The 14804-nt window shown below is 61.1% G+C and overlaps 1 protein-coding gene across 1 annotated transcript; it reads right to left on the bottom strand.

The window, feature by feature from the left end:
• Positions 1–734: 734 nt before the first annotated feature.
• ZNF598 (zinc finger protein 598, E3 ubiquitin ligase) lies at positions 735–11619 on the bottom strand. The gene is made up of 12 exons (XM_052656788.1): positions 11395–11619; positions 6435–6547; positions 5803–5932; positions 5403–5614; positions 5082–5299; positions 4540–4657; positions 3757–3950; positions 3502–3586; positions 2598–3367; positions 1993–2137; positions 1744–1894; positions 735–1655 (listed from the first exon to the last, which is right to left on the bottom strand). Exons 1-12 carry the CDS (start codon positions 11617–11619, stop codon positions 1302–1304), a joined length of 2715 nt encoding a protein of 904 aa, XP_052512748.1. The 3' UTR covers positions 735–1301.
• Between the last annotated feature and the right edge of the window lie 3185 nt (positions 11620–14804).

Here is a 14804-nt window from a genome sequence, read left to right as displayed (position 1 = left end):
AGAGGGCATCAGCTAAGGGGGGCTTCTCCTGTGTGATAGGGAACGCAGGTGGTCCCCTAGCAGCCCTATGGAGAGCGAAGAGGGTGATGGCTCTGCTTCCTAGCAGGCGCCGAAGCTCAGCCATCACCCAGAAGCTTGCTCCAGTCTCAGCATAAGTAGGTAGGCCCTCAGGTTCAGACAGGCAGTGCCCACCCCATTCTGCTTCTTTCAGAAAGACATCTCCATTTCTTCTCAAGTAAGGATGTTGCCTCATTTGGAGGTGGCTATGCGTTTAGCTCTTGATTCCTATTTATATGTATTTGTGGCAGAATGGGGAGATTTTAGCACATGCCTGGTTCGTTTCCAAAATACTGGATCCGTTTCTAAATTGTTCCTGCTGGAGTTTACTTTAGAAGCTCTCTCAGTGGCCCGTGGATGTAAACCTTGGGTCTGTGTGACTCCTGAGTTCTGGAAGGACAGTTTTACTGGGTACACAGTGTAGGTCAAGCATGGCTGGCTCTGCTCCTGGAGGGCTTGGGCTGTGCTTACCTCCAAGACCCAGGCCCGGGGTCAGCTGCTTCTGCCTGTGAGCAGAGCCTGGCTGCCCCCCTCTCCCCACAGGCCTCGCACCCCTGGCCCACAGTACTCACTGAGACCACCTGAGCTATAGTGTCTGACCACTCTGAGTGGGGTGACCCCGGAATGCAGAGAAGCTGAGAACACCAGCTATGTGCATTATTGCAAAATAAATTTATTTGAAGATAAACTGTCTTATAAAAGTTCAGAGACAATTGGAGATCCCAGATTCAGCTAGTCTCATAAAAAGATTCAACTTCAAGTAGCACAATTTTGTGTCTTTTAATCCTGAACGTTCTTTAGTCACGAAACAGCCAACTGTTTACACAACACACTCAACATCTGACTCCAGCACCCATGGACCCTAGCTCAGGGACCGCGGTGCTGCAGCGCTAGGGCTCAGGGGCTCCGGGAAGGGGCCACCGTGGCCACCAGCCCTGGGAGCACACACAGGTCCCGGCACCTGGCCCTTCCCTCTCCGGTGCCCTCCAGCGCACGAGAATGTAAACCCAGAGCAGCCTGCTGCTGCGGCACGGGTCGCTCTAGTTTCCAGGAGGAATCCAGAGGGATCCCCCACGAGGGTGTGCCAGCAAGTCATGGCGGGCCTTCCCGGCGATTCCCGGAGAGCAGGCCAGCTGAGGGGCCTGAGCAGGTGGCCTCGCGGGCTGCCTGGGGGTGGGGACGGGGAGAAAGGAGGCCTGTGGGTGCGGCGGCTCCTGCCTGCGCTGGCGGGAGCTACATCGGAGCTACGTGAGGATCCTGGCGAGGGCCTGCAGGGAGGGGAAGTCATCGTCCCGGGCGGCGTGCAGCGCCTGGTGGCTGCCCACATCGCCGTGCGCCAGCACCTGCTGGCAAGTGGGGCACACACAGCAGTCCAGGCCCACCTGCTGGGTGCTGGCCTGCCACGCGCTCCTCCTGTTCTTCTTGGCCTTCGTGCCTGGAGGCTTCTCGCGGCCGCGGAAGTCCGTGTGAGCCAACAGCAGCTCCTGCTGCTTGGCTGTATCAGGCAGCAGCACCAGCAGCTCGTTGAAGATCTTCTCGAAGTTCTCCCCCAGCAGGTCCCGGCAACTCTTGTAATACTGGGCTGCAGAGATCATGCCCTGCCAGCCAGAGCCAGACCCAGTCACGCCCGGCCCCGGCCTGGGCCCCGGTGGCCTGGCCAGCCCCCTGCACCCCTGCCTGCCTGACCTGTCTGAACTCCCCCGAGTAGCTCTTGAACTTGCTGAAGCGGGCCTCGTCGCTCTGCAGGAAGTCCCTGATGGACTGGATGAGCTGCAGGTTCCTCTCCCGGAAGTTCTCAGGGACCAGGTAGGCCCGGGGCACAGGCATTGGCTTGGGTCTGAATCGGAAGGAGGTGGAGGCTTCTGCCTTTGGGGAGGCCCAAGGTGAGGGCACTCTCCCCTGGGGGCACAGGGCCAGGGGCCCGCCCACACTTACGCTTTCGTGGTGGTTGTAGTGCTGGGGACACAGGCCGGGTGGGGGCTAGACGGAAGGCCGGAGAAGCCGGGGGGTGGCTTGCTGATGGGGGGCGCCAGGCCCGGCGGAGGTGGGGTGCCCTTCAGGAGCACCACGGCGTTGAAGCCTGCGGGGCGTGGGGTGCATGGGAAGGTCCCAGGACGTGACCTCACTGGTCAGGCACAGGCAGGCCCCGGTCCCCACTTCCCACGCCGCCCCTCCCCATAGAGCAGCCCGTCCCCACAGAGCGGGTCCAGGGCCTGCTGACACTGACGCCGCCAAGGGCCGGCACGTGTGTTGTGCTCCTCATGGCAAACCCTGGCCTGAGGTAACTGCTCTGTCCTCACCTCCAGAGGGTGCCAGGACTCCCCGACTTGCAGGAGGAAAGGGCACAGGGGAGCCATACGGCAGGCCACGGCCACGGGATCACAGGCCTGCCGCCTGCACCCAGACCTGGCTACCAGGCTGAGAGGCAGTGGGAAGGGCCTACAGGGGCCTCCCTGCCCGCCTGCGCCACCCTGAGCCTCATTCTACTACCGCAGCCCCTTCCCAGGGCCCCATAGCAGGCCTGGGCCCAGCACACCTACCTGGAGGTGGGGGCATCCTGGGTGGGCAGGAGCCACAGAGCGCTGGGAAGTCTTCCTGGGGCGTGGGGCAGGGGGGTGGCCCCAGGGGCCTTGGGAGCCCAGGGGGCTCCTTGGGGGTGCTCCGAGCCGGGGCCGGCCCCTCTGAGTGTCCATTGACGATGACGGTGGCAGGCCCCTCAGCTCTGCCAGGGGTAGCCGTGGGGGCCAGCTCGGCCCCAGGGGGCCCCTCTCTGTCAGGGGGTGGGGGCGACGCAGTACCCGACTTCTCGGAGCCCATCTTCTTCTTCTTGCTGACCTTGGTAAAGGTCTGGGTGGCAGCCCCGGCCAGCAGGGAGGAGACGGCGACCGTCGTGGGCACGCTCCGCAGCTCCTGGGCCGTGAGGCCTGCACGGCCATCCTCCTCCGCCTCCTCTGCAGGCAGCGGCCCACCCTTTTTGCCCCCCTTTCCCCCCTTGCCAGACTTCCTGGGGGGCTGGCTGGCCCCACTGGTGGACTGGGACCCTGGGGCAGGATGTGCCACCTTCTTGCTGGCCCCACTGTTCCAAGCAGAGATGAGGCTGGTGGGGGCGCTGCTAGGCTTGGAGGCAGAGGGCACCAGGGCAGGGAAGTCTTCCTCCTGGAAGGTGGTCCTGCCTCTGGCGGGCACAGAATAAGCCAGCGCCAGCCCCACAGGGCCTGGGGTGGCTGCCGCGGAGCTCGAGGACGAAGCGGAGGCACAGAGGCTGGGGAAGTCTTCATCCTTGAGCTTCGAAGTGGGGGGCGGGAGAGCGCTGTGCAGAAAGCGGACAGGGGTCAGCAGCCTGTGGGCTCTGGCCTGCCCCGCCCCCCGCCTCTGCAGGAGCCCTGGCGTCCACACCCACCCTCCCAACCCTCGGTAGGAGCCCCCAGCCCCACACGCGTGTACTTTGGGAGTGTGGCTCCTGCAGCTGGGCCAGTGGTGGAAAAGGCTTCCTGGCTCATAGGACCGTTGGCGGAGGCTTCCTTGGGACCTGCGAGACACACAAGAACCCTTATCAGAACTGAACAGTGTCGAGGGGGCAGGATCAGGCCTGGCAGGGTGACCAACTGGAGGGCAGTGGCTTCTCACCGACCTTGTGGTCAGGAGCCCACGTCCCGCCTGTTGGGCCAGGGTGGGCCTGCCTGAGGGGGAGCTGCTCACCTGGGCCCTCGCCTGGAGTCCGGGCTGGGCGCCGGGGGCCGCGGGCCTCCTCGGGACCCCGCAGCCCCACTTCCTCCTTCTTGGGCCTGCCGCCCTCTTCCCGGTCCTCAGTCCTGCGCGTCTCCTGCTGCTGCTGCTGCTGGGTGGCCACCGAGGCCCGGATGGCGGCTGCCACTTCTCGGTCCTCTTCTTCCCTGGGATGGGGAGGCCTTCAGGCTAGGCCAGGCCCAGGACTACAGCAACGCAACGGAAAGGGCTAGGGAGGGGCCTCACCCCGGGAAGCCGGGACCTCAGAGGCCAGCCTGCCAGCAGCCAGTGGAACAGGTGCCAGCCCGGCCTCCCTGGCCAGGCGAGGGCGCTGTGGGGACAGCAGGACCACCTCCCCGCCAACCTCGGGCTCCAGCGCCCGGGAAACACCCAGCCCAATTCTCTGGGGCAGCGCCTGGGTACCGCAGATGCCTCGGTCCAGCCGGACATGGGGGCAGCCCAGCTAGAGCACGTGTCCGCCACGCCAGGGCCTCCTGGCACACCTGCACTGCACCTCCGAGACTGGGGCCCCTCACACCCCCATCTGTAGGATCATGGCATCCCTGGTTAAATGAGCGGAGAAAGGAGAACACCCCACTCAGGACACCAAGTGGCCCTGTTGCCATGCCCGGGACACAGAGGCCAGAAGGCCAAGCTCCCTGATCCAGCGCCTGTCTCAGCCCAGCTGTCCGCAATGGCCCGGCCTCTGCTGAGGCCAGGTGGACAGAGGTCCTGGCGACTCGCAAATCCTCCCACCTCTTGTACCTCCAGCTTCCTCGGCGGCTCTGCTGGGCTCCGCGGCCGCTGGCCCGGCCTGTGCGGCCCTGGCGGTTGTACCTGTCCAGTTCCTCATAGTCCTCGCCGCCGATGACCCCTGCAGCCAGCACACAGCCAGTCAGGCCCAGGCCAGACCCTGCAGAGACCTCCCTGTGCACCACAGCGTGGACCCGAGGGGCAGGCACAGACACCTCTCAGGGGTGACAGTGGCCCCGGGCCCCTACGGCCCACACACCAGATCAAGCAGGAACTGGGATGAGAGAGGGGCCTGGGCCTCCTGGCCCCACCGTCCCAGGAGGGACTCCCACGCAGCAGGTGCTCAGTAATCCTCCTGACCCAGAGAAGAGGCCCAGGGACCCCCGCACAGCAGAGCCGAGGCCCTCCGGGAGCCAGGCCGTGTGAAGAGCTCCCGTCCGCACGTGCTCACGGCTGTGTCCCTCGACCCTGCTGACGCTGAGGGGTCGGGTCAGGGCCTGGGTCTGAGGCCTGCAGGGCATGCAGGTGGCGGGGACCCCGCTCACCCTCGCTCCGGCGCGAGTGCCGCGGTGCGTAGCTGAACTGCAGGTCGATCTGGCGGTTCTGGCGGGCCTCGGCGCGGCTGCGGCTGTGGCAGGCCGTCCTGTGGGCCTTCAAGTCGATCTCCGTGCGGAAGGCGTGAGTGAACTGCTCGGTGCTGCAGCGGCCCTCCTCGCACAGGAAGTGCTTCTCACGGAAGTGCTCGCGCAGATACGCATAGTCACTGCAGGGACCGGGCGTCAGCAGGGCCTGCGCCGGCCTGCCTGGTCCAGGAGTCCCCATGTACCCACACCCACCTGTGGCACCCCGGGCCCCGCCGTGCCCACCTGTAGTAGTCCTGAGCCCCATCCGCGTCGCAAAAGTGGCAGAAGTAGTGGTCACGACGCAGGTGCTTGAGCAGCTCGTCGTTGTCCAGGTAGCGCTCGTCACAGAACTTGCAGAGGGGGTGTCCGCGGTGCGACGTGTCGTCGGGGTCCCCCTGCATGCGGTGCCGAGCCAGGTCCTTGCGCGAGTACCACTTCCGCTCATGCGTGAAGATCTGCGGGGAAGGGGCGCTGGGCGCGGAGTGGGCGGGCTCCCAGGCCTCCCGCCCCTCCCCAGCCCCACGGCGCAGAGGGCCTCTAGTGGCCTCAGTGCTGCCCAGGCCCATCCACCTGGTGGCCCACAAAGTGAGGGGTGGTGGGGCTCCGGGAGGCGGGGCTCCGGGAGGCGGCCTGGCGGGCTCACCTGCAGGTGCCTGAGGCACAGCTTGCAGCAGAACAGCTCGTGCTGCTTCCGCATGTGCTGCTCCAGGTCCCCAAAGAGGCTGAAGGGCGGCCGCTCAGGACAGCGTGGGCACTCGTGCTGCAGCAGCTGCCTGGGGAGACACCCGGCCAGCCCCACCCCAGACACTCAGCACCACCAGCCCCAGGGAGCACGAGAACCCCACGGCCCCCACCGCGGCCCTGCAGATACCCCGGGAGCGAGGGCCAGGAGGGCGGGCACTCTGACTGCTGCATCAGACAGCGCCGGGGCCTGAGCCGAACAAGGCCCCAGTCCAGGAGATGGACCCCCACCTGGAAGACGGGGGCTACCCCCAAGACGACCGTACCCCTTATGGCGTTTTTCCTCTACAGGTGAAGAACCTGACTCGCACCAGCTCTGGTGCACCTCACAGAACCCCGGAACTCCCCCGCCACACCCCCCACCTCCACCACCACCGCAGGAGGGGGCTGTGAGCACCCCCGTTCCAGGAGAGCCCGTGGACAGGAACCAGCCGCCAGGCCCTGACGTCACACCCCCAAGGGAAGCGAGGAGCACAGGCGGGATGCGGTGCGCCCGCAGCCCCACAGGACCCCGGCCAGGAGGTCCGCTCTCACCTATAGAGGGCGAACACTCTTCCGTCCGTAAAGTAGATGTCATACTTCTTCTCGTGCTGCAGCTGGTGAAGAGGGATGGCGGCAAAGGCAGGCAGTGTCCTCCCAAAGACCACCTGAAACCAGACCCGAAGGGACCGCTGGGCAGGCTGCGGACGCCCACTGCAGGGCGCCCTCAGGCCGAGAGCAAAGGGGGCACTGAGGGCCCCTCCTGGAGGCCCCTCTCCCCACACCCGGCCAGACCCCCCGAGGGCGGCCAGGACAGAGAGGCAACAGCCGGCCACACCTCCAGGGGGCAGCGACCCCACCCACCCTAGGCAGACAGGCTGCCCGGGGACAGTGACCGGTCAGACAGCCAGCCACCGGGGGCTCAATCACACGGGTGCTGAGCACAGGACAACAGGCTCGGGAGGAAGAAGAGACACTCCAAGGAGCAGCTGAGGAAAGAGTGGCTGCCGCCTGCCACTGTATCAGGGAACAGTGCATCAGACCTGGCCGCCCTCCACCCCCATGAGGCTTCTGTGATGTCACGGGAGGCGGTGCCCCCCCAGGACTCGGTCATGGCCCCAGCTGTTCTTGGCCAGCTTCCTCCCCATTAATTGCGTGGTCTGGGGGTGCCATACGGCTGACCTGGTGTGATGGACGTGAAACTCTGCAGCTGGCCGCTTCTCAGGGTCTCTAGCACCCAGTAAAGCTGCTGGGCCAGACCATGACACGGGACAAGGTCACCCCAGCCTGGCCCCCAGGGCCCTCCTGCAGGCGCAGGTCCCCCTGAGCTGACAAGGGCCCTGCTCCCTGCAGGGGCCCCCATCCTCCGGCCCCCCATCCTCCCCGCCCTACCACCAAGACCACATGGGCCCACCTCTTTGCTCAGCGCCTTTCTGATCCGCCACTGCCCCCGGCCTGGAGCTGGCTACTCGCCTCAGCTCAGCGTCTGCGCCAGCACACCCAGGGGACATCCTCACCTTGGGAAAGGCCACATCAGGGTCACCCCTGTTATATTTAGGCCCAGCTACAGAGGATGTCTAAAACCAGAACAGCCATGAAATTGGGGGAATGGAGGACTGGCTGGAGAGACTGAGTGGTTATGCCGGCCACCACAGCAAGGTGGTTAAAACTGGTTCCTGGGGCCTCTGGCGGTGGGGGGCAGGGGGAGATGGGGAGCTTAGCCTCCACTTCCGAGGACATGCCCCATTGTTTGGGGGCAGCCAAGCCTTGCCCCCTCCCGCCCCAAAGGAATTGTCCCAGTCCAGCCACGCCCGACCTGAGGGTCCAGGGGTGGGGGGATGACAGGCCCCGAAGACCTTTCTTCCCATCACCACGCTGGCAAGCCAGGCAGAGGGACGTGGGGGCTGTGGCCCCAGCTACACCAGCCGCACTCCTGTGGCCTGTCTTCACAGTGGAATCTTGCTCTGCCTCCAAGGCTCACCCTATACCCTCTGCCCAGGATCTCCCAACAGGTCCAGAAGGGACGTGGGAAAGGCCTGGGCCACACACTGGCCTCTTCTCGTGGAATCTGCACTCCAAGAGCAAGCCCACACCCAGCCCTGCCTTGCCCCCACTCCCAGGGGTGCTTTCCCAGAACAGACCCCCATTCCTGCCCGGGGACAGGTGCCCGCAGGTGCAGGGCCCCAAACTGTTAAGACCTGCTGGCGCTGCAGAGCACAGGAGCCAACCTCCAGGACACCGCGCTCCCATGACCAGCCCTCGAGGGACGCCCCGAAGCTTCCAAAGTGTCCCGGGCTGGCAGACAGCAGAGAAATGATATCCCTCCCCAGAAACACTGGTGTGGGGAGGCCCCTCCACTCAGAGTGCCGCTCCGATCCACCACAGGTGGAGTCTGTCCCTGGATGTGAGCACCCTCACTGGACTGGGTGACCATCAGCTTGGGGGGGGTCTGTCCCTCCGGAGCAGTCTGGTGGGACAGTCCGGGCTGGGCGCACCTGAGCCAGGCCAAAGGGGGACACTGGTCAGGCTCAGGAAGGGACTGGAGTACAGAAGAGGCTTAGGAAGGGAACGTGGCCGTGGGAGTACAGGCTCAGGCCATGTTCGTTTGAGAATGAGGTGAGCAGGCTGGCAGGTGGGATGGGGCAACACTGACTGCCCCTCGCACACAGCCTGGGAGCAGCACAGGGCCCCCCAAGACTGGGCCAGATGACGGGCGGGAGCAGCCAGTGTCCCTGCCTCAAGAGAGGGTGAGGCAAGCGGCAAGAACGGATAGCTGCACAAGGAGGAGGGTGTGGGGGCCTGAGACCCCCCCCACTCCGGGGATGGGAGGGGTCCCAGGACAGAGTACAGGCCAAGCCTAGACACTTGCGGATGGGCCATTCTGGGCAGCCCCTGGGTGGGCCAAGCAGTAAATGATCAAGTGGGAAAGAGTGCCCCTTGGTGGGCCCCAAGAGGATGAGGCCCCGATGAGAGGGAGAGAGGGGCGAAAGCCTTCTTGGACTCCCCAACCAGGGGAGTGTCTGCCCAGGGCCTTGCTGCTCCCCACTCCCAGCGAGCAGGGAGCACTCACGGAGAGTGAGCACAGAAGAGAATGGTGTCCACCGTGACCAGGGTGAGAGCGGCTCCCTGGGGAAGAGGGGCCGGGACAATAGGGAGCACGACCAGAGTCAGCAGGTTTGGCCTCCCTCCCAGTTCCTGCCTATGAGATGGGGCAGAGGGGCTGCACCAGGCTGTCTGCGAGGTCCCTCCTGGCTCAGACACATCCCACTTTGTACAGCAGCCCCGTCAAGCCTTTCTGACATCCCCGGGATCAGGGCCAGGTGGAAAGCAAGACGAGACTTGTCTTTCAGAAGAACGTGGCCAGTGGGAAAGACAGGACCAGGCAAGAGGGGGCAGGACCCCGGGACCTGACATCAGTCTCAGTCAGCGGCCCCGTGCTGCCACTGCCCACCAGCTAGGAAGGAGCCTAGGCCTCCACCATGAGCCCCTGCTAGGCAATCCTGACTCATCTGGCTCCTCCTCTGAGCAGCAGTTGCAGGGCTGTCCCCCGGGTCAGCCAAGGGAGGCGCCAGGTGAAGATGCAGGAATTAAGCGAACAAAGCTGCCCTGTCCCACAAAGCATCTTGGCGTGCTTTCCTCCCAATTTTTTAGAGGCTTAGTCCCATTGAAGAGGCAGAAGAGAGGCAGGGTTCAGAAGTTTCTGAGCAGGCATGGGACACAGGATGAATTCAGAGGACAGTGCAGGACTCAACCAGGGCATAGCATGGGGGTGGGGTGGGGTGGGGTGGATTCCAAGTCCAAGCATGGGAGGAAGCCGGATGAACAGAGAGGAGCATCATCTTCCCAAACTGCCCAGAACCTCCTCCTGCTGCCAAGCAACTTGGAGCAGGCCTGGTAAGAAGGCGGCTTGGCTGGGGTACCTGATGCCAAACCACACCCCAACCGAAGCCAGTTGACAGCTCATGTCCACGCCCCCTTGCCACAGAGCACCTGAAGGGTGTGGGACCCACAAGGAATGAGAGAGGCCAGATGCTAGCTATGAGAGCCATATATAAGTGTCTGCTTACTTCCTCCCCACTCCAGTATTCTCGCCTGGAGAATCTCATGGACAGAGGAGCCTGAAGGGCTACAGTCCATGGGGTCTCACAGGGTTGGACCCAACTGAGCGACTAACACTTTACTTTCTCAATGAGATATGCAATGCCCAGGGATGGAGACTCCGCTGCGCCTGCCTGCCTACCTGCCTGACTGCCAGGAAGCTACACGTGTGCTGGGAAACCTGGTCATTCAAGAGTTACGTCACGTCACGCAAGCCTGGCCTGCAAGGCAGGCTCTGGCGTAGCTGGGAGGAGCCTTCTGACTAAGACACAGACAGATCCACAGTTTCACCGACTGCTCCTGCACCCTAGACCTCTCCCAGATCCGAGTCTGTCTCGCTCCACCCCATCACAGACTGACAACATCTCCCAATGTCTTCTTCAGGTAGGGTACAGGATATGTGCCCACAGAGCTCATGGGATTACAGCAGTTGCTTGGCTCCTTTAACATAAAAGTCTACTTTAAAAAAAAAAATGAAAAAAGGATGTCGTTTCTGCATCACTTGTAGGAAGAAGAAAGTTAGATTCCCTGGCAGGTATCACCACCCCAAGCTTTCCATTCACATCCCAGGAGAGTTTCACAACTCTGGAAGCAAACAAATTTCAAAGCACAGCAAACCCAGGGAGTTCCAGCTAAGTGCCCCCAGCCAGCAGCTGGCATTGCGAGGAGGGTTGGGGGGGCGGGGGCAGGGATGATGCCCTCCGACCTCACTGGGACTTCCAAGTCTGGACAGTCAGAAACTCCCGCCCCTCCACTCTGGAGCTGAGACCCCCCAGCTGAAACTTGCAAGGAGTATGAAAGCTTCTAACACTTTTATCCCCACCCACCAGGCACCCTGAGGAGACCTCAGTGGTTTCGCTTTCCCCTTGGGTGGCAGGTCTGAGTACAAGTCACTTAATAGATGAAAATGCCAGTCTCAGAAAGAGTTCCCTCAGCGTCACCGAGAGAGACCCAGACACACGGCTAAGCTGGAAACGCCCAGACTGACCCTCTGCTCCGGGATAGGTCGCCTCTTAAGGTGCCCTCTTTCCCTGCTGCCTTCACCGGGATGGAGACCCCTGAGGAAAAAACCCCCAAAGCCGAGCGAGTCTGGGAGCACCGGCTCTGACCATGCCCCTTCCAGCGGCCTGGCAAGAGTCCTAGGGGTCAGCAGGAAAGCCCGCAGGCTCTGGGCCCACAGGGACCTCAACTACCGCCTGCCTCCCGCGCCCAGACGGCCCACAGCTGGACCAACGATGGGGACCCCCCCTCCACGACAGGCGGCCGCGCCGGGCCTCCCGCTCGGAAGCCGGCGCCACCAGGCCTGCGGCCGGACGCCAGGAAGGCAAAGTCCCCTTCCGGCCGCCGGGTGCCCCGTCGTCCCGCCGGGCCGCGCCCGCCCGGGAGTCCCGACACGCTGCCCGCCGGCGCGGCTCACCTGGCGCAGCTCCTCGCGGCACACGGCGCAGTACCGCTGCTCACACAGCACCCGCATCTTGGTGGAGCAGCGGTAGCACACCGGGTGGTCGCAGCGGCCCAGCGCCGTGGCCTCCAGGTCCCCGCAGCACAGTACGCAACTCCCGCCGCCCCGCTCAGGTGCTGCCGCCGCCGCCTCCTGGGCCGCGCGCCGCCCCTCCGGGCCCGCCGCCGCAGCCGCCGCCATGGTCCGGGATCAGGCCCCCTCCCGGCCGGCACGGCACCGCACCGCACTGCCTGGCTCCCGGCGGGCCCGCCCCTTCCGGGGGCGACGTCACCACCCCGCCCAGCAACGGGCCCGCCCGGCGGAAGTGCGTGTGCGACTTCCGCCTCGGCGAGGTGCGAGCTAGAGTGGCGACTTCGCTCTGGGCGCTCTAGGCGGAGGCGACGGATTTGGAGGCCCGCCGCTGTCCCCGCGCCAGGCTGCGGACATCCGGCTTCTCCGCCTAGGCCTCTGTCCTGGGCCCGCCCTCTCTTCTCGGAGCAACGTATGACCCACATATTGATGGGTCATACTGTTGTAGCCACATGTTCCAGGAAACAAACTCACTCAGAAGGACAATGCACATAGTGAAGTGCAATTTATTACACCAGCGGGCCCAAGGCGGAGTCTCCTCTTAGCCAAGGACCTGGACCAGCATTTGTGAAAATCTTTTATATCCCATGTGCACTTGTCTGAACCCATCATTTCAAATTCCTTGAGACTTACATAAACAAAGGAAGGGTAAATACAATCCCAATAACCCCATCATTCACGTGTTATGTGCTCAAGGAGTTAAACAATTGGCCGATAATCAATAAGCCTGAGGTTACACTCCGATAGGTATGGAAAAATTTATGGCCTGTCCAGAGGGAGTTTTATCCTTCTGTTGTCGTTTCCATAGGCACTGAACACAGAGTTCAGAGTCCATTGGAGAGGTGGCTGAGCATGATCAGCATGAACAGGCCTAAGATGGAGTCCAGGCCCTATGAATTCCCTCTTCAATACTTAATACTAAAATGCTATTCATGGTTCCTCTGAAATTCAAATTTAACTGACAGCCCTGTATTTTTATTTGCTAAATATTGCGACCTTATTTGGAGAAGGAAATGGCAACCCACTCCAGTATTCTTGCCTGGAGAATCCCAGGGACGAAGGAGCCTAGTGGGCTGCTGTCTATAGGGTCACACAGAGTCAGACATGACTGAAGCGACTTAGCAGCAGCAGCAGCGACCTTGTTAGGAACCCAAATCTCTCTCCAACCCAGATCTTATGTTGTATTTGGGACAAACAGGGGCCTGGTCATCGGGCACACGTGTGAGCACACACAAACACAATCCCTATCGGAAAAGACAACACGTGGTGACATCTGTCTCCGAGCCAGGGGTGGACATCCCCAGTCCCAGTAGAAAAGGCAGGTAGAGAACGTGACTTCTTCAGGGGTAAGTTGACCTCACCCAGCTGAGCCTGGGGGCTTGAGGCAGAGAAATAGCAGGACAGGCTTGCAGATTGGGGGTAGTGAATCCAGGGGCTTTGGGACTCTGCAGTATGTTTGGGGCCTCCTCACTATTCTTGGGGTCAGGCACACTCAGGACCTCTCTTCTGTTAAGGGAGGTTGGTTCAGATCTGAACCCTTCTAGAAAATAGGCAGTGTGTTGTGGAAGGATGAGCTTGGACTGTAGAAGCAGAAATGGGCTGGAAACTCCAACTACGTATTTGCCGGTGACCTTGGTCAACTTGCTGAGCCTTTAGCTTCCTCGTTTGCAAAACAAGGATGATCATACCAAATAACCTGGTGGATTGGCCATGGGCAGGTGTCATCTCACCCTCACAAAATCCCACTAAAAGGACACGAGGAGTAAAAGACTTTCCATGAGCACAAAGAAGAGGAAGGGAACAAGCAATGAGTGAAAGATGCAAGCAAACTGTGAAATGACAGAGAGCAGGTGGAGGGTGACTGGTTTTCATTTTACAAAGCATCCTTAAGACCCTTGGGGGAACCCCACAGAGCAGTTCACTGAAGGTGGGGTTGAAAAAGGAGTGCATGGAAGTTGGTGCATTGACTGGGCGCCTGGGCCTTCCCTGTATCCATCCAGTCCTCCTCCCACTCACTGTCGGCAGGAAACTGGAGGATTGTTCACTGAGGAAACGCACCACCTCAGAAAGAAGATCTGCATACCCCATTAGGGACTGAAAGGCTATCCCGGTGCCCAGCTGCCCTGCAATGAAGCTCACCTCTCAGCAAGCCGCGCCCCTACGAAAGGAGACAGCCTGTCAGGGTCTGACTGGCAGCCAGCGATCTGCAGACACAGGAGGAAAGCCTGCGGTGTAAGATACAGGGACAAAAACAAGCAGACCCAGAGAGCAGAAGGAAACTTTAGGAAAAAAAAAAAGTATATATATATATATAAACCTTTAGAGTCCTTTGAACAGCAAGGAGATCAAACCAGTCAATTCTAAAGGAAATCAACCCTGAATGCTCATTGGAAGGATTGAAGCTGAAGCTGAAGCGCCAGTACTCTGGCCATCTGAAGTGTGGCCAATTTGAAAGTGTCAGTTCTTTTTTTTTTTTTTTTTTTTGCTGCTGTAAAAAATTACCACAAACATAGTGACTTAAAACAATGCATATTTACTATATTACAGTTCTGGAATTTAGGAATTCAAAATGACTCTCATTGGGATAAAACTAAGGTGCAGGCGGGCGGCATTCCTGTTTCCTTGAGTTTTCCAGCTTCTGGTGAGCTGCCTGCTTTCCATGCTCCTGGCCCTCCGTCCTTCCAGCCTCTGTTTTCATTGTCACCTCTCCTTCTCTGACTGCCTCTCTCCTCCACACTTGGGAACCCTTGAGATTACACTGGACTCACCTGGATAATTCAGGATGCTTTGCTTATATTGGATTGGTCAAAAAGTTCATTCAAGTTTTTCTGTAACATCTTATGGGGAAAACCCACAGGAACTTTTTTGCCAACCCAATATGAAGTTCAGTTGATTAGCATCCTCAATTTTATCTGCAACTTGAATTACGCTTTACCACGTAAATAGTCACAGCCTCCAGGCATTAGGGCACAGACATGTTTGGGGAAGGGCTCTTTTGCTGCCTACACAGTCATGATGCTGCTCCCCATCCTTCCAGGCCCAGGACAGCCTCACAAACGCCAACTATGCTGAGGTTGAGAAAATGCTGATGAATTCCGCTGGGGACTTCTGTCTAAGAGTAGAGGGAGCCCCCTGGTGGTGGTGGTTTAGTCACTCAGTTGTGGACTGTAGTCCACCAGGCTCCTTTGCCCGTGGGATTTCCCATGCAAGAATACTAGAGTGGGTTGCCATCTCCTTCTCCAGGGGATCTTCCTGAGCCAGGGATTGAACCCAGGTGTACTGCATTGCAGACAAAT

The sequence above is a fragment of the Budorcas taxicolor genome, chromosome 2 (genome assembly GCF_023091745.1).
Source record: "Budorcas taxicolor isolate Tak-1 chromosome 2, Takin1.1, whole genome shotgun sequence".
Taxonomy (NCBI): domain Eukaryota; kingdom Metazoa; phylum Chordata; class Mammalia; order Artiodactyla; family Bovidae; genus Budorcas; species Budorcas taxicolor.
This window is presented reverse-complemented; position numbering and strand designations above follow the sequence as displayed.

Excerpts from the sequence above, each read along its gene's own strand:
- ZNF598 (XM_052656788.1), bottom strand. The coding sequence starts at position 11,619 with ATGGCGGCGGCTGCGGCGGCGGGCCCGGAGGGGCGGCGCGCGGCCCAG. Across the intron at positions 5,615-5,802 it reads TGTGCCTCAGGCACCTGCAG|ATCTTCACGCATGAGCGGAA; the intron begins GTGAGCCCGCCA and ends CCTTCCCCGCAG. Across the intron at positions 1,656-1,743 it reads ACTCGGGGGAGTTCAGACAG|GGCATGATCTCTGCAGCCCA; the intron begins GTCAGGCAGGCA and ends TCTGGCTGGCAG.